At 35.8% G+C, this 23,918-nt stretch overlaps 1 protein-coding gene across 1 annotated transcript in view; it reads right to left on the minus strand.

Annotated features, from left to right (window-relative positions):
• Positions 1-3,454, minus strand: part of Epyc (epiphycan) — a 32,992-nt gene extending 29,538 nt beyond the window's left edge. The window contains exons 1-2 of the mRNA XM_013111874.2: positions 3,187-3,454; positions 819-996 (exon numbers count right to left, since the gene is read on the minus strand). Of these exons, the coding sequence (XP_012967328.1) occupies positions 819-983 (165 nt within the window). The 5' untranslated portion in view covers positions 984-996; positions 3,187-3,454. The remainder of the gene's footprint in view (positions 1-818; positions 997-3,186) is intronic.
• Positions 3,455-23,918: the final 20,464 nt, after the last annotated feature.

A 23,918-nucleotide genomic window follows, 5' to 3' on the forward strand; every position in this document is an offset into this window, starting at 1 on the left:
TCAGAATTTGCAATGATCTTTTAAAGCTAATCTGATTTTCTCCCTTATTTACATATATCTACTTTTTGCCAATGTTGCATATAAATCATGCTGCAAGGTCTGTTTGTGCTCTGACTCCTCTGACTCAAGAGAATTAGCCTGTATCCTTTAGTTATATGGAAGTGTAAGAAGTCCAGCATTTAATTAGAAACATGTCATATCAGATTTATGTAATGGGCTGTAACCTTGCCAATGCCCCCCTTTACTTCTGGGAAGAGAAACCTACCATTTAAAAATGCACATTTACTCCTGGTACACAGCACAATTCTGAATCAGTGTGCTCCCTCTAAATGCTTTTTTTATCTTCTTGTCTGCTTTAACCTCAAAAGCTTTTCTCAGCATTACATAATGAGTGCTTTAATACTTTCTTGCTTTAAAAATATACATGTTGTATAGAAAATATTGTTGCTTTTTTCAGGCAAGTGAGGTGTGATATTGGTGAAGGCACTTGCCTTTACCTGAGGTCAGTCACCAAGAAGTAGACAAATAACTCTCTCAAATTTTCGTTTCATCTCCACAAGTGTCATGGTGTACAAATATGTGCACATGCATGCATACACACATAATAAAAGTATTATTATTTTTTTCTTGTTGGGAACAAAAAGACTGTCTCAGCATTCACACTGGAAAAGCTGTAAATGTTGTAGCCAGATGTTTATAGGAAGTTGAGATCCAAACTTTGCTTTGTAAGTAAACAAAATCTTTTGATAAAACAAATAAACTTTACCAATCATCATTCAACACTTTTAAAAGCCTCAAGTGTGGGAAGAAGACATTACCTCTACTTGGTTGATAGGTATTTGTTCATAGTTATAAAAGGTTCCCACGTCTTCCAAGATGGCATCATAGACTTCTGAGTCATAGTTAAAGAGCTCCGTAGTTGGGGCCGTCAACGTAGCATCAAAAATGATGAGCACCAGAACAATTCTTGATAGCATTTTCATCTTTCAAGCTTTCCTAACCACAAAATATAATAGCTCAGAAATAGTTTGCATTACATAGAAGTGATTGATCAATGTCAGCATCAACAAATTCCAGCTGGTAGCTTTCTTTGCAGAAATAATTTAAAAATATAGCATATGCAAATTGGTAATTTCAAATGTCCCTTCACACATATCTTCATATATTTATAGGGTAAACTACAGTGAAATGCATTTCATGTTATTCACAGATAGGAAAATATTTGGTTGTAAAGGGTTTGCGATGTATTGATTCACAAAGCCTCTTGTCACCAGGTAATTATGAGCATCACATCTCCCATTACCACTTAATAAACCCGAGAGCTCTCATTAACTTTCGGATGTAGAGGTATATTTATGACAATGATGAAGATGGTGATTGATTATCTTGCTATTTTATACATGAGGAAACTAATAGTTAATTACTGATACAACTGACACTCATAATTCTACCTTGTGTATACAAGTCCCCAAAACAAATTAATGAAGGTCATTGTTCATACCTGTCCTTTGCTAACTTTATGAAAATGATTGCAAATATAACTCAAATTATTTATTAATTAATATTTAATTCAGTATTTTCTAATGTCTTAGCAGAATATAAAATTAACTGTTATTCCTTAGTATTTTATTTTGATTATTAATAACTAAGACTTAGACTAATAAAACAACAAGAATATACATCAGAAGGCAGTATTTACACGATTAGGAAGGGAATTGAATTCACATAGAAATGGTGCAATCTTTTGCTCTGTAACTGCTAGGAAGCATAATTTGTTTTCTGTTATAATGAAAGGCTTTACAACAGTTCAAACACAGTCTTATCCTTATCATATCACAAACTTTAGTTCTGTGTGTACTTCTTTGACTATAGTTTAACTTAAGAACAAAATCTCATTTTTAATTTTAAGTGTTTACACTGGAAATATCAAAAATATAAATTAATAATCAATTGTTCACTGTACAGAATAATACAGTCTCTTGCTTAATGTATAATATGAAAAGATTTTATGTTTTGGACATCCTTTTTGGGTTTAAGGACAGTATATGTAGTGTTTGCCCCTCTGAACATACAGAGAAAGGAATCTGTAACTTTTTTACTTGAATGCAGCTTCAGTTACTTGAAACAAGCCTTTTGTGAAGCTGATGGAAACAGATCAGGGATTCCTCTGAGAATAAGAACAGGACAAAGAGTTCCTTCCTCTCTTCTCCTCTCCTCTCCTCTCCTCTCCTCTTCTCTCCTATGCTAATTCAATTTTTTTCCACACTGGATTAACTTGACTCTATTTCATTTGCCTTTGGAAATACCCTTCCAAGTTGTAGATTTAGAATTGCTAGAAATAACCAATGGTCTTCCTTAGTAGGACAGCATGGCTCACAAATCCTCCATGAAACAAATCATCCATGAACCATGCCCCCACTGTCAAGTGTACAGTAGTAGAAGAGATACAGCTGAAAAGTAAGTTTCCTTGTATATTCTAGCAAATTCCATCATTCAAGGAAAACATGCACTTGCTAATTCTGATTCTCATTTCATATTTTCTCTTTAATTACAAATGTCTGCATATGAGAGGTCATTAGCAATTTACTTTCCCAGTAAAGTGACCAGGACAAGGACAAGCAGCTTGTATGAAATAAAATTGATGAGAATATCTATGTGTATTTTGCTACAAATATTTATCTTCCTCCAAATAATTATATTGTTAGTCAGTTTATGTCATATTCCAATAATACAAGCTTACTTTACACTTTCACATATATATCACAAAAAACATTCCAAAAGGAAATTGCCATATAAGTATCAGTACATTTGCAATACCTGAAGCATCACTAGATTCCTACTTCTTTATAATATTTCAGTCAATATCGATCAATAATGTCTGTCTCCATTGCCAAAGGCTGTGTTCAGTGTCAGAGCTATTGATTTAAAGCATATATTGGAAACAACAACAATTTTATTCCTATCTGTTATAACTATTAAGATTAACTATTTTGCCCAATGTTATTAATTCCTAAGCTAATCCACAATTTTGGATTTTTCAAGAATAATATCAATATACAGTCAGCATTAAAATTAAACCAAGCCCACTCGATGAAAGTCCAGCAGGAGTTCTTAAAGCAAGTTGAATTATTTTTTAGAGGTTGTTATACTAGGGGTAAAAAGAGGAAAACAAGTGTAAAAACTTACCTTTGGCTCCGACTTGATGGAGTGGCACAAAGTGACTGAGCACGCAGAGCCCTTGGTATTTGCCCCTGACCAATGGATATGAATTCTGGTCTGTGGGAGGTGGAATTTATAACACTCAACTTTCTGTTTGGAAAAATCTAACCTGGAGAATGCTTCTCTGTCTTTAAAAGCCACACATTATTTTATAGTCACACAAGCTAAGCTTCATAATCCCAATTACACAGTACACAAAGCTCGCAATGATGTTAATGAGAGTTATCATTGCCAACATGTCACCTAGAATATTTAAGTAGAAAAATGTTAGTTTTAATATGCTTCAGCTATAAGAAATTCACCAGCTATGAAAGGAAGGGAGTCAGCATGAGGTTATTGTAGATGAGGGTTCTTAAGCAAATAATCTAACAAATAATTCCCTCACACTTTACATGTCTTGAATTACATCCTTCACTTTTCACTACTGTTAACTAAAATCTCAAATGTTACAAAAGCCTTGTCCATTTCACTTTGTGTAAGAAAAGTTATCCAAAATTATTCTGATTGCCTAGACTACTTTGATAACAGCGAACAATGAACCTTTTGCATGAAAAATTTAAAAGCCTTATTTCTAGAAATAATGGATAAATATGATCTCAGCGTTTAGAAAGGTTACTCTTTTATCTAACAGAGCCCAACAACTCAAATTACATTAGAAAAAATCCCCCTCCAAACCAAAAAAATTGTTTTAAACTTTTCTTACAGAAAATGGTTTGTAAAATTCAGTTTCATTACAGACAGGGAAAGAAAAAGAATATGTGTTCGTTTTCCATGCTTTACTTCCAAAACTATAGAAGTCTTAGAGAAGGAGACAAGTGATAGATCTTCTATTCTGTTACATTTTTTAGAATTCTAGAAGCCCGAATCTTTTGCATCCGGAATCTTTCCTATACGACCAATGTAAATAGTTGTATTGGATTGTGAAAGCCAGTTTGGTTCTTGGCAAACTCATGTGAAATATAAAGGTCTATTCTTAAGATCTACCTCTTTTCTTTATACCATTTTCCCAAACTTCTATGTCCTCAAAACATCTTTCTCTACCCACTCTGCTGAGGACTCTCTATTCTGTCATTCCCACCACCCACACTTGCTTCTAATTGATTGGTTTAGTTCGTGGTATATGCCTTTTGTTGGGATCAACTTTATTTAGAATTGAAATAGTGAAGGTGTACTATGGCAGGAAGCCTGTGAAGATCACCCAAAAAATAGAGACTGCCTTGCAACAGGACATTTTTTTCCTGATCCTTCATGTGGAGGAAACTTTTAGATTGTGGGTGAAAAGCCAAATCCTGGTTCCTGTACCAGTTCTGTTTAGCTGCAAAGCCATGTATTGAGTCAGACAATTCACAAACTCTTAGTTCTTCCAATGTACTCTTAGGTGATATGATTATCACTACTCACAGACAGGGGCATTCCTTCAGGGTTAGTTCCAGAAATAATATTTCCCTAATGTCCTATGGTAAACTGGTTTTCAGATGATGTCTTTCTTCAGTTTCAGAACACTATCTACTAAAGTAATAGAAACCACATTTTTATCACAATTTAAAGCCAAGACTAGCAGGGGATGTTTGTAGAGTGCTTGCATAGCTTTTGCAAAACTCTGGGTTCCAACTACTGCACGTCCCAATCAGAGCACAATGAAGCATGCCTAGAATCCCAGCACTTGGATAGTCAGGAAGGAGAATCAAAAGTTTAAGGTCATCCTCTGATGCATGAATTTAAGACCTGGCTGGGATACATAAGCCTCTGTTAAAATAAAACAAAATAAAAAGACAAGCTGCTTGTCATAGTACAAAACTTAAGCAACAATTATAATTTGTCAGTCTTTTCAAGTTAATCATACTTTCCTTTCTTCTTATAAAAATTGACAATTTCAGCTGGGCATGGTGGCACACGCCTGTAATCCCCACACTCAGGAGGCAGAAGCAGGCAGATTTCTGTGAGTTCGAGACCAGCCTGGTCTACAAGAGCTAGTTCCAGGAGAGCCTCCAAAGCTACAGAGAAACTCTGTCTCAAAAAAACAGAAAAAATTGTTCATTTCTTGAATCATTTACCTTGGTCTTTTTCAGGCTTCTTTCAAAGGTTCAAAAACTATTTTGAACTGTTAGTGCTCAAGTTTGTAACAACCTCCTGGAGGCCTAATCACCACCAAGCAGGGAGGAAGGATTAATTACCAGTTCCAGTCTGTTTTATCCTTAGTAACATCTTTTCGTCTCCTGATAATTTTCCTAATAGAGACTAAGCTTGTTTATCAGAAACCCCAGGGAATCAGTTATCATGACAAGTTGTATTAGCTCATAACTGAGGCTTTATGGCACCTTTTCTTCTTTTAAGCTCCAAAACATTTTACAAAATCTTTTGGCTACAACTCTTTACAGAATTAAAAACTATGCTGATTGTTTTAACAGCATCAGTGCTGGGAAAAAATAAAAAGACTTCTTCTAATGATTGCCTCTTTCTACTCTGTAACAGTAGTGATCCAAGAGCAGCAGTAACTGAGGATAATCTATGTTGCCTTCCCTTGGCACTGCTTCTAAAAGTCTACATCAAAGGGGTACAAGTGAGGCCATGTGTATGGCACCCGCTGATGTCAATCAATTAAGCCATGGCTTCCAGTCTTCAGTTATGTTCTCATAAGGGCCTATTAACATGAAACCTCCATTACCTTGGAGGCTTGCTACACACTGGTGGAGTGCAAAACTCCAGTTCTACCACTGTTACCCTAAATCCGCATGCCCTGTGTTGCCTGCACTTGTCACGACCACCTCGACCAGCAAGGAAGACGTGACTCAGGAATCCTTCTCACAAGCAGTTTATTCAGGACCTTGAACAAAATCTTCTGACCCCAGGGAGTGCCCGCCCACAGCTTAAAAAGGCCCTTGGGCGGCCAACCACGGTAAGCCATGTGGCAACAGCAGATAGGTCCACATACGAGGAAGCAAGCCTGATAGCCAGCCTTGACCAAATAAGGAGTTGTTTATCACAGAGAGCACTTGCTATCGGGCTAGCAGAGGCGGAAGCCAGTACCATCTTAAGGGTGTGGCACTTTGCAGGTCTCTACATGCACTCACAATTTTATGCAGTCCCCTCTTAGTATCATTTAAGCCATATCTACAGTCTATAAATAGGTGTGTCTTCAGTTTCTTGGGGAAGATTTTCCTTTCCTTACTTTATCTTAAAAAGATTTTCTCTGGCAGTCATTTTTCACTTCTGTTTTATTCACATAATTTAAGAATGAGGGAATTTTTCCCCAACATTTTATCTTCCAATATATATCTTTGCTCTGTTAACAGGCACATCTACTATGACTTCATGATACTTTGCTTACAGCTTCCCTACTTGACCTTCTAGTCACCATTTAGAATTCAACTTTGTTTCTGATTGCCTCTACCTTTCACGCAGACCCGTGACATTATTCCCAGTGACATGATTCTCCATATGCATGTTTCATTTGTCTTGGTGGCATGTTACTGTGTTGTCTTCTCATGTATAACAAGGCTACATTCCTAACCAGTAACCCATCATCATTATTACATCCTCAAACTGTTGAGCCTACTTACTTCATCATCTTACTAGGGCTCTTGTATGAGTATACTCGTCTCTTGCCTTCTGAGAGATGATGTCACAAGCTCCATTATCTTTTCACTATCTCCACTTTCTTCTAACACTTACGGAAAAGAAACAATTATCATAACTCTCTACACTTGAACACACCTTTTTGCACTCTCTTTCCATCTATCAGGAGAAACTACAAAAGTGGTGGCTGTTTTGATTTTAAATCCACAAAGATAAGCTTCATTGTTAATTGGTAAACAGTGGTTTTGTATTGACTCTGCTATTAGCACTAAGGGGGGTTTGTTATAAGTTGCATTTTATCACAACATTTCCTATATTTGCAGTTCTTAACACCCTTTGGGAGTTCAAACAACCCTTTCACAGAGGTCTCCTAAGATCATCAGAAAACATGTGATTCATAATAGTAGCAAAATTACAGAGGTCTCCTAAGATCATCAGAAAACATGTGATTCAAATAGTAGCAAAATTACCATTATGAAGTAACTAAAAATAGTATTGTGGTTGGAGATTACCACAAAATGAAGAACTGTATTAAAAGGTCCAGCATTAGGAAGGTTGGGAACCATTGTCCTATCCTCTTTATATCATTACCGAAAAGGGGTAAACATTGAAGATTCACTTTCTGCCCTCAGATCCACCTGCACTTCTGATAAATCTTTGACTTCTCTTCTGTGTCTGTGTAAGAGTTTATAAGTGTGTTCTACACAGTGCCTGGCATTTTGTTCTTTTTTGTTTTCTCATGGTCCGCATGTGTTCACTTATCTCTTCTCAGCATCTCCTACTGTAACTTTTAATACTGCATAAGGATCTGAGTAAGTGTTACCACAAGGAGGGTTTCCTGATTCCTGCACACTTGTTCTTTCTCATCTTGTTCTGTGTTACTGCTCGATTCTTTTACCCATCTGATTATATACATATATCGCAGGCTGGCCTCAAGTCTTAGATTCTCTCATCCAATTTCCATTTCCTTACTGCTGAGTTTACAAGAATGTCCCTATGTGCCTACCTGCTGTAGTCTGTCCTTACAAATTACAGATTCTATGTAATACATACATATATTATACAAACCCAACAAATGGCAATCCACACTCAGTGTTTTTTTTTTGGTGTGGATCTATGCATGTTCATATGGTTGTATGCCTGTGCATAAGAATGCATGTTTATTATGTGCCATCTTCTTTTTCTTTCTGTCTTAATTTTTGAGACAGGACATCTCATTGAGCTTGGAGCTCATCAATTCAGCTAATATCACTGGCCAATTACTTCAGGTTAATCTGTCTGTTTGCCAAGAGTTGGAGCTACAGACTCATGCCACCACACTCAGCGTTTTACATTTGTACTAGGGATCTAAACTTGTCCTTACACTTTAGGGGTGAGCACTTCAGCAATTGAGCTATCTTCCTAGCTCCCCCACTCTTTGTTGTTCTTTTAATGAGTTAATTGAATAATTAGTTAAAATATTAAATCATCACTTAAGACTTGCCAAGTTTTCTTTGGGTTATTCTAACAGATATAGGGCTACTTGCACTGATGACAATGACTTGTTCTCTACAGTCCATAAAACAATTACTTATTCTATTATTTTCATTACCTTTGTCATTGTGGCTAAACAAAATGCCATCCAAAAACACTTTTAAGCTGTTTCCTACAGGTTTCTTGAGATAGGCTTTATTTTTTATTCATGTATAAGTCTGCGTACTATTATATACAGAAAGATATGGGATGGACTTATGCTGAAACTATGAATATGTCTACAATTTAGTTATTCTTCTGGTTAAAAGTATAGAACACAAAACATCTGGCCCAGGAAAGGAAGTCGTACATTGTGTTAACTAACTGAGAAGCATAGGTTAATCTTTCTAGGGCTCTTCTTCAAGCCTGAAAATTGAGGAGGTGGTAATACCTGCTCCTTATCTTTTATCATTCTGGTTTCAATCACTACAGATAAAGAGATGCCATAAAAATAGTTTATTTTGTTTTTCTAGTTATAATCAAACCAATAAATACCTGTCACTCAAAAGATTTTTAAATATTTGAGAGAATTTCATATTGACTGTCAATCACATTACTCTGCGCGAAAGTGACCTCAGTTATTCATTCTCTGACTGTTCCATTTAAAATAAGAACAATTTCCCCATAATACTTAAAATAATATGACCTTATAGTATAAATTATTAGTTTATGTATTACCATTTCCAGAATGGTATTTCCAGAAAGATATTATTTTGTTGGTATATTTGTTGGTATTTGGTGAATGCCCAATATCCAATCAGCTAGTGAACTAAGTTAGATGTTGGTACAAGAGTTTTGCATTAAATATTTCGTGGTCGGAAAGGGAAATAAAGGATGTTTGTCACCAAAGCCTCATGAAAGAAGAAAGAAGGCATCTTGAACAGAGGTCTTGGAACCTTAACAGAAACATATGCTGAAAGCTTTTTTGGCTGGTTTTGTACCTCGTTCTCTGAAGTTATGAAGAACCTAAGAGGGATATGCATGGTACCCCAGAGAATAGGAATGAGACAAGATCTTCTGAACAGATTGGGAACACGACGAGGGGTGGGATTCTCATCAGTCTTCTAAGTGAACTGGATGAAAGATGCTAAGAGTATTAGGCAAAGTGTACTGTTTATAATGTTCTGCTTTGTGTTTATCTTATGATGCATTAAAATTTCCAAATAGTTATTCAAATTTCTCATGCTTAACTAATAACTAAAACAAGAAATTAGATATCATGGCACACACCTGTAATTCCAGGTAGTTGAGAGGCTGAGGCAGAAAGATCTGAAATTTGAGGACAGCCTGGCCTACAAAGGGAGTGCAAGTCCACCTCTATCAGTTTAGTAACACCTTGCCTCAAATTGATAATGAAAAAAAATGACTGAATAAATAGCTCATCAATAGAGCGCCTGTTCAGTATTTGTAAAACCTAGGCTCAATCCTTAGCACTACAAACAAACAGATAAATAAATAGATAATAGATAGAAAGACAGAAAGAAAGAAAGAAAGAAAGAAAGAAAGAAAGAAAGAAAGAAAGAAAGAAAGAAAGGAAGGAAGGAAGGAAGGAAAGAAGGAAGGAAGGGAAGGTAGATAGATAACATAAGATAACATGACTTATAATCAGATGCCATCAACGTTCTCTGTGTTATATTGTGACTTCAAGTTGTTCCTTTTCACATGTCTTCTTTATGTTGTACTTCCTGCATTTCTTTTAAAAACTCACTGTAGAGCCTAAGAAATGGCTCAAAGAATGAGAGTACTTGTTGCTTATTCTTTTTAAGTTAAGCTTTCTTTCTATGTATTCTTTGTCTTCCATATCGTGCATCTAGATCCCATTCATTTCCCCTTCCCTTTGTATCTGCTCTTGCAACCTCCTCCCAAAATAAAATAAAACTAAATTAAAGAGAAAAGAAGGGGGAAATCTCATCATGGAAGCTAGGGATTGACACAGTGAGTCACGCAGGAAACCCGTTCATCCATGTATCTTTACTTGCAAGTACTCATTGCCAAGAGTCAGTGATCTGATTCGAGGCCTCTGGTTTCTGCTATGCTGTCAATGCTGGGCTCTCACTGGGACTCCTCTTGCATAACCCGCTATTTGCCTCTGTCATGAGATTCTGAAGCTTTGGATTTGCTGCATAATTGGCCCCTTCGCGTGCTCCAGCAAATCATAGATGGGCTGAATGTTGGGGTTGGCCAACTCATAACCCTGGTTCTGAGCCTGGGCTGTCACAGTGTTGGTCAGCTCCCCAGTTCTCCTCTGGCCTCACCACCTGGGTGATCTCTCCAGCATTGCCCTGGCTAGTTCAACCCTTGCAGAGATGAGCAATGAGTAGAGGCAGTTAAATAAACACCCTCAGTGTCTGTCAACTTTACTGTGTTGCCCAGGCTAGGTGCACAGGCTACTCTCCTGAGTGCTGCACCTGGTGACAGATAGCAGTTCAGACACAGACATGACCATGGTCCTGGGTGACAATTAAGTCACCCACTTTAGCCCACTCCTCACCACTTTCACCTATTCAGTTATGCCTTTTTCCATAGGAAATGAATCTCTATCCCTTTCCCTCCCTGTCTCTCTTTCTCTCCCTCTAACTTTTTTTCTCCCTTCCTCCCCGCTCCCTCGTGAAAGGGGAAATGTGAGGTAGGGTATATTGTGTATATTGCTGAACTGTCAACTTGGGTTTTCTGTATGATCTAACCTTGACTCTAAATTTGCAGCACTATCCTTTTGTACGAATGACATGGAATAACACATGTGTTTATTTACTGATTAGTCCGATTTTTAAAGATACTATATCTTTGCAGTATGTTTGGGGATTGAGTCCTAGGGACTACTGAGGACACACAGCCTGCCTGAACATTGGATCCAGGATAGACCATGTCTTAAAATGAAGTGATTATTCCTAAGTCACTTTCACCTTGGATGAATGACTTCTACTATGGGCTGGACTCCTTCAGTCATCAACAAGGTAACCACATACCATGTAAATTATACACAAACTCAAGTTTTGTCTTCACTAGTAAATATATCTTACTTTGGAAAACATTTGAAATCAATAGATGCTTTTACTAGAGTAAGGAAGCTAAACACAGTGTGTTTATGGGGCTCTCAGTAAAAATCTCTGGCTTGCACACACTAAGGTCTGCACAAGCCTGCTATGTGCACAGTCTTAATGCTTGGCTCCTGGATTCTACACTATGAGGTTAGTGATGATTCATACCAAGTCTTCTTCTGGCTGAAGTTGCTCTATGCTTGTCTAATGTGTTTAACTCTGTTGGCCTGAAATAAAATAAATTAATTCATGGACTTATTTACAAAATGGTATACTTTGTACCTTGGCTTTCATAGCTGTTATATATGAATAGGCTTTTGATTCAGAACTGAAAACACTTTCCAAAGTTCACTCCTTTGCCTCAGAACCAATGCTGTGCTGCTCTTGGAAGCAAGGGCTGAAATACACACAGGTTTAAAATTCATTACTGTGTTTTCTCCAAATGTATAAGTAAATTTATCTTAATTTCCAGATATGCTGCGTTTAAGACATGCATTACTGCCATGATTACTAACGAAAAAGTACTTAAAGAATGTAAAAAATATACCTCAATAATAAAGGTTCAGAAGTTTTAGTAACATTACTTGACCAAATATACCAATTATCATATAGGTGTTATTCCGGCTATATACAGTTGATGCAGAGATTAACTTTTGTTTCATCTTCTTCTTATAATTTAGATGCCTTCACAAGATCTTTACAGGATCAAGCCAGTCAAAGGGTGGCTCAGAAGTTCCTACTCTTAACCTAAGCAGTATTGATAATTAACATTTTTTTTGGTAAAGGTAAATCAAGTCAGGATTTGGCTCCTGGTAGATGGACCATTCTTCAAAGGTGGCTCCACACCTAGGAGTATTTGAGCAATACAAGTTGGAGGTGGTGAGTTATTTTTATAAATATGAGGATACAAATTTGGGAAGGAGTAAGAAGGTTGGGGGAATAGACCTGTGAAGACCTAGCAGGAATAGTGGGAGAAGAATATTGTCTTATTGCCTTGTATGAAATTCTCAAAGATTGAACAAAGTATTACATTAAAATAATATCTTCCCAACTTTTCTCTCAATAAGTAATTTTTAATTATATGACCAGGAATGCTACATGATATGAACGAAGAAATATTTGAGGTAGTAAACATTGTTGCTTTCATTGTTCATACTTTCAAGTTATGGTAACAGACAATAAAAAAGAAGTAATTATAAGTTATCATGTATTATTAAGAAAATAAGACAGGTAAAAATGAAATAAACCCATTTTTAAAATTTTCATGGTAAGTGTCATTATTTTTCCAGTTCCTTCTGGATAATTACTTGTAAGTAACAAGGAGGATCAGAAATAGACATGCTAAGGCCATTCTATAGAACTATTCAGGGGATATTACGTAGTAAAGGGAAATGAATTGTCCAAACCAAAAAGTAAAAGCCAATAGAAATTTAGAAGAAGGATGCTTAGAGTTGTAGCAGCCCATAAAATACCAACCAACAAACAAACATAAATACCACATAGCCTTAATGAGATAGAACAGTCTTCAGACTAAATACCTATGGCAACAATTGTGCCTGGGCAGATGAGGGAAGCTTTAATTTATGTGATTTAATTTCGAGAATAAAAAGATGGGCAGAAATAAGTGAACCATCATATAGAAAACAGATATTGTGCATCTTTCCAAGGATATGCTCTTCAAATAGTTGTGTGCTGCCTGTCAGTTTTTTGCTTCAATAGTTTTGGAGAAGAAAAGGTAATAAAATTCTCACACACGCCAAGCTAGTTCATGAAAATATTTCCCATAAGCCTGGAATAAAACACTGGCTTATTCTTTGGAAAACTTTCTTCAAAAATTAAGCTTTTATGCAAACACTAGATATCAATGTGGAGCCAAATGGAACCAACTACAGTATCAAGTAACTCTAAGTTGCCTAAGAAAATCCAAACCACATATTCTAATGCCTGGAAAAAAACACAAAAGGAGGGATGTATATCCAAAAGGCCAAGAAGTTTAAATAGAAACCTAAAACACACCAAAATATGTGTTGCTGAAAAAAAAGCATAAAATGAATTATTTTAAGAAAGTAACCAATAAGTTAAATGAGAAAAAATAGTAAGACCATTATGCTGAAAACAATATATATCAGCAATTCCATTAAAAGTTGGAATAACAAAACAAAGGCAAAACAAGAGTCCATCGAAATTAGGAAATGCTTTTCTAACTAACAGATCAAATAAAATGTTAGAAAACAATTAAAAAACAGTTTCCATTTGAATCAAAAACAATGCATGTCCAAGCACATTACAGGAAAAGTTCTTCATAGAGGTAAAATAGTAAAATGAAAATTTAATCTGAAGACAAGATAAATTAAATTAACCACAATTTAAGATTCACTGTAAAGCACCTAAGTATAAGACAGGAAAATCAGAGCTGGAGAGGTGGTTCCATGGTTAAGAAGAACTTTGGCTACTCTACCAGCACTCCTGAGTTCAATTGCTAGCAACCCCATGGTGGCTCACAACCATCAATACTGGAATCTGATACCCTCTTCTGTCATGAAGGTGTCCATGCCAATAGAGCATTCATAAATAAATAAATATTTCAAAAGGAAAGGAAAATAAGCCAAAAATGAAAAAATAATGAAGCTGTAAAATAAATTAAAATGATATAATATAATATAAAAGACAATCCAGTATTTGAAAAAGACAGTCAAGGAAGATTGCTCAGCAGCTAATGCCACTCACTGTCAAACCTGCCTACTAGAGCTAGATGACTGGAGCTGACATGGTGGAAGGTGAAAGCTGACTCCTGCAGCTTTTTCTCACCTCTGCTTGCAAGAACACAAACCACACTTACACACGCACACACATACACGCACGCACACACACACACACACACACACAACACAACCCCCTTAATAAATAAAAAGAAAAGTTAAGTAATTAATTAAAGTGGTAAACAGTTCTTAAAGAACTTACAAAGTAGGAAACCTTTGTAAGTGGCCAACTAATAAAAATATTAACAGTTCCAATGGATATGTAAAAACAAAAATATAATGTTTTGGAGGAATTTTTGTAAATTAATTTTGTTCATATCATCTGTCACTCATCGAATAAATAATCATGGGCTGTTATATTTCTACAAAAATATTTTAAATATTATAATAGATAGTATTTACTGAATGATGATGATATTGGGTCAAAACTTTTCCAAATTTTTTATTAATGTGATAGTTCATCTGTGCTGTCAACTTGATAGAATTGAATGACACCTTATTCATGGAAGAAAGAGCAAAAGACCACAAAAATGTAATGTGATTTGTCAAGGACATAGAAAAAGAGAAAATACAAAAATAAAGACAGCATATTGAAGACATGGTGCATGCAACAAAAATCGGACGCTGTAATCAAATGAGGTAGCAGACAGGAGTCAAAGATATGAGAATTACTGTACCGCAATGCTTCATGAAATGATGCTGTGAAATGACGATGAAACAAGAAAATTCGAGGAGTTAGGCAATTTCTGTTACCTATAAAAACAAATCTTTCTAACAAGCTGCAAAAACTAAAATAAAAATATATCTATCTTTTTCTATTTAGAATTTGGAAGTGACTGAGCAATGAAGACAATATTTGCAATGATAAATTGAAACTTATTTTACTGTCATTGACTTACATCTGACTGTTCAGACTTTTCATAGAGTAGACACCGCTTCACTTCCAGCCAGGGAATGTATTCTCTGTATCTGGGGTGTGGGGATGGTTGTGGAATTTGCATAATATGTTTACTTAGATATGAGGGCATTACTATACCAAAACCTTCATGAGTTTGTTAAATTACGTACACAGGATGAAAGAGATCAAAATAAAGTTTAAAGTTAATTAACACAGATGTCTCTAGTGACACTTGGTGATAACCTGGTAACAGGCAGCTGCGGATATGTTAGGATCAAGAGCCAAAGTGGAGTTCAGGAAATCGTTACACTTTAGATATAAAACCAAATAAAAAGAAAGTCATTATGAATTAAATCCTAAAGAAAAGAGTAGCTAGAATCTGAACATGGTGATCTATAAACATTATTACACAATGTGGTGGCTATGTATATATTTATCTTACATTTCATATTTTGAAAGTTTTTAATTAAATTTTGTTTCAAATTTTCAAAAATGTTTTTCTGTGTTTCCAACTTTAAACATGATTCTGAATAAAAGTATGTGCTAGACATAATAACTGGCATTGCAAGTTATTTTCTTATGTTATAAAATGAAGATATTTACAAGATGTATTCAAGATCATGATTTACTTGAAAAATGAGTTATCATACACATCACCTTTGAAAATAGCGGGACAGTAGAGGCAGTCAGTGACATAATGTCAATAAGTATATACAGGATTTGTTTTGCATTTCTCATTGTGGAAGGGCTGATATGTGAAGCTGACACAAGAATTTCCAAGTCTTATATTTCAGAAGTCAAATGGAAGAAATGCTACCACCGCTGAGTTTGAAGGCTTTTGAAAGGGCCAAAGTTAAAAGAAACATGGGTAATGTTTGTAGCAACAGTTTCATATTTTGGCTGACAGTGTTCATTGAAGGTGAACATTATGAGGAATCTCATACCAAAACTGGAAAGTGGGATGGGTTTTTATGAAATCCAGGAAAGGACTGTGTTTGCACAAGTGTTTGTAATAGATATATCCATCTGCCATGTCTCTTCCAGAGAGGAATGTATGAAGAATTCAACCTGAGGAAATAGAATTTCCTTTTAAATTTATTAGGAAACCTCTAGGATTCCTAAATATTAAGTTTAGAAATCTCATTTCAAAGATGAGCCTGCCTAAGATTTAGAGATATAAAGGAAAAATATTTCATTTGGGAGATTTTTATTTTCTGGATAAAGCATTACTTTTCATGTGGTTTGGTAATCAATCATGCATGCTTAGTCATACTGTAAATACTTGTGGGCACAAAGTAAATTTTATGAGTTAGCAATGTATTTTGTAATACAAATAAATTATTGAGTATCTTGCTGTTCCTCATTGATTTTGTATGTATTATTCTTCTGCTTTACTGTGGCAATTATGATGCTCCAGGTATTGACACATTTCATTAACTGATTTTACTCAAAGTTAGCATATATATATATATATATATATATATATATATATTCAAAGTCAGTCCTAAGTCAATAGAGGTTAACAGAACAAAAACAACATTTTAAGTAATACTTAATCTACCACTCAATAATATTTATACCTTTGGGATCATTTCATTTTATGCAAGCAATTATAGTAAGTTATAGCAATTAAGTAACTAAGCCTTAACTATTGTAAGTTTCACTTCATCATTGTCTCACACACCACACTTTTATGAATTCTTTGAGAATTTCACAATGTATTTTCATCCTACTCATGTCCTGTCCATCCCAACTCTTCCTATTTCCACCCATCCTCCTTATTCACCCAACTTTGTGTCTACCTTTTCCTTCTTTCTTTGTGAAGCCCAACAAGCATAGTTTGTACTGCCCATATGTTTGCGGGTGTGTGGCCTTTCACTAAAGAATGATCTATCTACTGAAAGTCACACACCTAAAGAAAACTGACTCTTTTTACTCCCATCATCTATCCATTTCCAATAGTACTTTAACTAGGGTGGGATTTTGTATTCTCCTACACTATCCATGCTGGGGGTTTCGTCTGGTTTTAGCATTTGCAGATCTTGTGTGTGCTGTCTCAATCATTGTGAGTTCAAACATGCAACTCTCCAGCTGTGTCTGGAAAATAATGTTTTCTTGTAGTCATCTATCTCCTCTGACTCTTACAATCTTTATTCTACAATATTCCCTGGGCCTCATGGGAGTTGGTGTGATATAGATGTCTCATCTAAGAATCAGCACTAGTAAGTCTCTTATGCTTACATCTTGATCAATTATAAGTCTCTATGTTATTTGCCATATACTGCAAAAAGAAGCTTCTCTGATTAGGGTTGACAGACACACTACTCTATAGGTATAATGATAAGACACTATGAGTTGGTTTAGTACAGTGACTATTTAGAAAAGTAGTGGTAGTGGTTTTTCCAATAAAGACTATGGCCACATGTACTTGGGTCCAATATGGGTTTCATTATGTGGAGTCAATCTAAAACTCAGAAAGTGGTTTGATACTCCCTGACATTTCTGCCACTATTGTAATAAAATTCCAATACAAAATACACTGTTGTATCAATAAATATTACTTTCCAGTCTAGTCATAATTGCTGCTCACAGGATTCACATAATTTTGCCTCAAGGCACAGGGTGTATTGTACCTTATAACACCATGAAGGCTAGCCAATAGATATAAGCTTCCAAGTAGATATCAACTTGATTTTTATGATCTGTGACATAATCATGTGGTACCTTCAGCAACAGGAGATTACTATCAAGTTCTGAAGGTAGCCAAGAAAAATGGCAGTAGCTGATGATATTTGGCAAATTGATGGGACCCTATTGGTCTACACCTTCAAAAGTCACTCAATTCTGGAGCTGTGTTTTTTAATATTCTAGCCTGTGGTATCTAATAGGAACACTGTAACCCCACTATAAGACAACTATAAAGTGTGTGAATGTGTATGTATATATGTATATAGGTATGTGTATTATATATGCACATACTTAAGAAACTTTTTCATTATATTTTTATTATTTACAATTAAATTTAAGTATGTTTTAATCATATTATATAGTCAGGGCCATTCAGATACTTTTCCCTCTTTACCCATCCAACTTTAAGTTCTTTCTCAAAAATAGAAAGTAATACAACAACAAAACCCCCAAACCAAGGAAAACAACATAAACCAGCACCAAAAAAGGAAAAACAAGCCAAAACAAATTAAAAAACCACTAGTGTAAGATTTCATATGGTTTTTGAAAACTCAACAAATAAACTGTGATGGTAGATTCATATTAGTTTTCAACCTGCTTAAATATTAAGCATTATCAAATATGTACATAGCACCATAAATATAAAATGACAGTATATTACTCTATCATCCTATTAAGAGATACGATATTCCACTTTTGCTAGAAATTGAGAAAAGACCATGATGAATTTATGATCACTAAATACTAGCTTTTTTCATTTGCAGTATTAGATATTTAACTGGAGGTGACAATTATGTTAAAAGAATATCATCAGAGCTTCTATAACAGTATTATCCTCTACAGCTGTTTGTTTTCAACACGGTTTTACTCATAAGAGCCCATTTTTAAAGTGCAACTGAAAGCTGCATCTGAAGAAATTGTAACTGACAAGCTGTAAGATGTCCCATACAAAATATCATGGGCCAAAGTAAAGCTACTCTCATAATCTCTATTTGGAGCTGTAAAATATAGTTGATTTCTTTTGTTTTTATGGAAACCCAGTGATACTTTGCACAATTTTATTGAAGCAGAATAACCTAACTATGAATAACTTGGTAGATATTGTTCAGCAAAGTCTGGTACAGTCCTTCCTTCCAATCCATAGGCGTGAACACTGGTGCAAAGATGGGCCACCAAGTTTCACATCAGTTAAAGTCAGGAATTGCTCGCAGTTATTATCTTGGGTCTACTGCAGCATTTATTCTTTTCCACCAAGATCTCTAAGGTGAGATATAACAGGGAGAGAGAAAGAGAGGGCAGGGAGGAAGTAGGAAGAGGGGAAAAGAAAGGAGGGGGAACACACAGTTCTCATTGTCCCCACTTCAGACTTTGCTCAAGATGAATGAGACTGGAACATTTCACTCAGCCTTCAAAATCCATGTCATATTTATCCCTGGTGTACAAATAGACTTTGAGTTCCCATGCCACAGTGTGGGAGGCTCTCTCAGCCAGGACTCTTGGCAGAGGGCCTAGGCCCTGCCCTGGATGAAATGACAGTCATTGGAGATCCACCATGGAGTGCCCTACTCTTCTTGGGGATTAGACTGGAGATTGGGTGAGGGACTGGGGGGATCTGGTGGGGAGGGAGGGGGAGAGAGAGGGAGCTGGGATTGACATGGGAAACAAGATTGTTTCTAACCTAAATTTTAAAAAAAGACTGTATGAAATGCCTTTTTTTGGGACTTCAGAACTAGGAGGTAATCGAGGATGGGCTAAGCCGACAGCTTTCTCGATGGTATTATATTCTGCCAGCATGACAATTCTTTGCTAGATTGCTTAATAAGAGACCACATTTTTATTGCTCTTTCTAACTTTTGTGTCTCCTATTCCTATTCCTAACTCTTGGGAAATTTCAGTGTGGGATGTAATGATCAAATGAACACCGAAATGATTGGATGAAAGAATGCATTATAGTCAATGGCTGGCACAGAACTAACTCAATGGCCTCTTTCTAGGTTCTACCAAATGCTTTGTCAGGACATTTAGTTTTAAACCTCAGAGGTCTTTTGTATATGTGACTTTGTTGCCAATTTTGTGCTTTTGTGGGGTCTGTGTGTATAAACACGAGTGTCTCTGTGACAGTCTGTGTTACTCCTGCTTTTTCTTTGTTCTTTTTCTTATTTGTTTGTTTCTTTGTTTTCTCTTTTATTGTGTCTGTTTTATTTTATCTTAGTGTCACTTTTAGATACCTGTTTCTAATGAGAAAGAAAAGATTGTTGTAGATGTGGGTGTGTGTAAAGGACCAAGGGGATCAAAATATACTGTATAAAAATATATTTCCAATCAAGAAATAAAATGTATTTTTATTAAGAAATAAAAATGCATTGCAAATTGGAAGAGAAATCAGCAAAATAAAGAAATCTTTGGTTAGAGAAGACAAATGTGGACATTTTGAGTTTTTGGTACAAAAATAGCAATTGGATTCAGGTTATTAGAGATGTCAGGATTCAGACCTGTTACTACAGGTTGCAGATGTGATTAGTATCAATGAGAGATAATTAACTATGCAAAAGTAAAATCCCTCAGCAACCTCTTAAAATATGTGTTTGTTTTGGTCACATGCCTGCTGACCTCAAACTGTCTAGGGCTTTCCTCCTCAAAATTATGCATTTCAACCTGAAAAAGAGATTTGACTATATAAAACTCAAACATCTGCGGAAAAACGATTTACTGTGTCACTGATGTGTGATTGCTTAACCAGGTTGCCCCAGCTCCTTTTTTTCATAAGTTAACTTCCTACTGTTTAAAATGGAGATTTCTTTCTCCATAACCTCTTTATCTTCTGCTTCCACGATTAACATCTGGCATCAATTGTAGAATAGTTTGGGAAGCAATTTTAATCATGAGGGCTATGGGAGGATCTGGTTTGTTTGCGACTGAATTTTTATTACTTACACATGGTGCCCTTTCCCATTTTCTCTCTCTACAAAACTCAAAATTAAAGCAGTAACAAAACTTCTTGCCAGATTCTGAGAAAATATTGCTGGTTCTGCATGGACCATCATGAAGATCTGTGAGCTTTTTTCCAGTGACTTTCATAGACACTATACTTTCTCCTGTGGAGAAGTTTCGTTTAGTCTTGCTTATTATTCACTATGCACATGTTTTTCTGACCTTGTTTTCTCCTTCAGGAAACATGTTACTGTGCCATAAGATATCTTTTTTGGTTCAGATAAGAAAGGAGAGAGTAAATATTTTTCCTTTTTTATTGATTTATTTTTTTACATTCCAATCCCAGGTCCCCTCTCTCTTTACCTCCCACCCCCCCCCCGTCCCCTCTCCTCCCATCTGCTCCACAGAGAGGGTAAGGCCTCCCACAGGAAGTCTTCTAAGTCTGTTTGTCATCTTGTTGAGGCAGGACCAAGGCACCTCTCCACCCCAACACCCCTGTGTCTAGTCTGGGTATGGTATCTCTCCATATAGAATGGGCTCAACTATGTCAGTTTGTGCATTAGTGTTAGATCTTGGATCCACTGCCAGTGGCCTCATATATTGTCCCAGTCACACCATTGTCACCTATATTAAGGGAGTCTAGTTTGGTCTTATGCAGATTCCCTATTGGTCAGACCTGAATCAATGATCTCTCACTAGCTCAGGTTAGCTGATTTTATGGTTTTCCACATCATTATCTTGACTTCTGTGTTCATATTTTTGTTCCTCCCTCACTTTGGTTGTACTCTAGGATCTTGGCCCAATGGTTAGTTGTGGATTTCTGCATCTACTTCCATCTTTCTAGAAGAGGGTTCTAGTCTCCCTGGGGTTACGGAAGGAGACAGTACATTTTGTAACACACACACACACACACACACACACAAAACACATATAATTAAGCACTGCTAGAGTTCAGAAATGGAACACTAGATACTTTTGATGGTTAAAATTTGTTCTTTTTCAGATGGAAAACCTCATGGTGAAGGCAAAAACTGTTCCCCTTTGCTTTTATCTCTTAACAAGATCAGGACTGGATAAAATCTACAGATGCAACTCTGCTCTCTGTTTGCAGTTCTGTGAATAAGCACTGATAATAAAGCATGATGTCTTACATATGTCAGGCAACCAATCTGATATTGACCTACATCCTAAGCTCTTAGATCTTTTTTTATTGTTGCAAATATCACTCCAAACCACCATTATGTTAGATTCCTACTCTACCACTGAGTGGTCTCCACAGCTCAGTAATATGTTAACATGGTTATTTTTGAAACTTTATAAAAAATTTTAGTTTCTTGGGATCCAGGCACATCCAGTTATCCATTTTATAGAGAATAAAATTTTATCAGTCAAAGTGGAAAGAGTCCTGCATATAAAAGTAAAACCTGTCATCAACTAACACTGAATATTTTCATGAGTTGAGCCCAGGAGTGGTTTCATCCCCATCTTTCTGCTCCTGTAACTGTTCATGATACTTTCCTTTGTTGACTTCCCTGCCTGACTTCCTTAATTCCTTTCTAGTGTAATTTCTAAGAAACATTCACTCCCAAATGCTTGTCTCAAAATCTTTTGTGTTGATAGTTGAAATAGCATTAAGGGAAGAACTGGATAATACCTAGCCTTATCCAGTCTTTTGGGATGAAGTTAGTTATAGGGAGCAATCTATTTCTGCTTTAGAATATAATTTATCATGTTCTTTAAATCAACAAAATCTAAATCTAGATATTGCCTGAAATTACATATTAATCAGCCGTGTCCTAACAACTAACCTTTATCATCTAACTTGCCCCCAACCACTGGGGTTGAGACCATGTTGCTCATGATTGGATTAAGATAGAAATAGGAAATGTGTTGAACTTTTTCCCTTGGTTATTCTCCAGCCCCCTTTCTCTGCATTTCAGACTAGAAATAATATATCTGCTGTTTGAATTATCATAATTCCTTCAGATTGAACATGGGATTAAAACTGGTCATTAATGATTGTATTCATTGGTCACTAAGTGATCTTCAGACGCCCTATGATGCACTCTCTGTGATTAAAAATTGATGCCATTGTCCTCTCTTTGTATAATTTGTCTGCTTGATCTTTTCAATTCTTTGCTATACCTGACATGCTGGTTATATTTGTAGATAGATATTTCCTATCCTTCAACACTTCCATAGAAAAATTATATAGCCCATAAATGCTTGTTTAAGCATTGGAAGTAAAGGCTGACTTTTCACATAGAAAAAGAGGCTCTCTGTTTCTGAATCTTTATTGCTTTCCAAGAATATTTCTAACGTCACTATCATCACCCTAAATAAAAGGGCAGAGTAAAGTACAAACTCCAAAACCATTATGCTTTTGTTTGTCAAAATGTTTTATGTTCTGGGATTTATGTAACTTTTGATAGATGATACTATGTAATATATTCCATCTGGAATCAAAATTCTTGTCATTTAATAAGGCAGATGAAGAAAGAACATTTGGATATCTTTACAGTATTATTGTGGAATAAGCACTCTTCAGATTGTAACAAATGATACTTAGAAAAATTGCCAACTTTCCTTTGCATGCATGAAATATGAGAAAATAAATGTAAAGCTATTTTTCTTGTGAATCTTTCCTTTGGGTTTGCAAATAAAGAGATGACATAACTCTTTCCAGATCTGTACTGCTTTTATGATTCCATGTGTGTATTTGTGTGTGTGTGTGTGTGTGTGTGTGTGTGTGTGTGTGTGTGTCTGGGTTGTGTGTCTGGGTGCGTGCATGCATGCACGCTGTATGTTTGTAGAGGGGAATATGCTAAATGGGACAACATTTGAGAATGTTCATCTTCATTTACCACCCTGTGTAATTTAAATTTAGCAAAATTGTGACATAGTTTTGGCATGGACTCACAGAACTAATTATGTAGCTTTCAATTCAAAACTGATTGGCATATATTTACATGGCATTTGTGAAGGTCATTTTAAATGTGTATGAGCTTACTATATTTTGTGAGCATTCTTATTTCATAACTTCATTTCAGAGCAGCTGAATATTAATTCATTGCCTTCAGGGTCCTTAGTCACAGCTGCTTTTTACAGATTCAGAGCTTTGATGTGGCAGTACTCATTTTTTTCTGCTGAGATCTTTCAGAAAACATTTGGAATTGTTCTTTGGAACCAAATGATTCTGTCAAATAACTTAGAAGTTGTTGAACTATCTTCATTGTTTAGTTTTGCTGAGAATTGACATGATCACTCATTCTTTGTAAAGTTCATTTGCTGAGAGGT

Source organism: Mesocricetus auratus, unplaced genomic scaffold, assembly GCF_017639785.1.
Source record: "Mesocricetus auratus isolate SY011 unplaced genomic scaffold, BCM_Maur_2.0 Super-Scaffold_100011, whole genome shotgun sequence".
Lineage (NCBI taxonomy): Eukaryota > Metazoa > Chordata > Mammalia > Rodentia > Cricetidae > Mesocricetus > Mesocricetus auratus.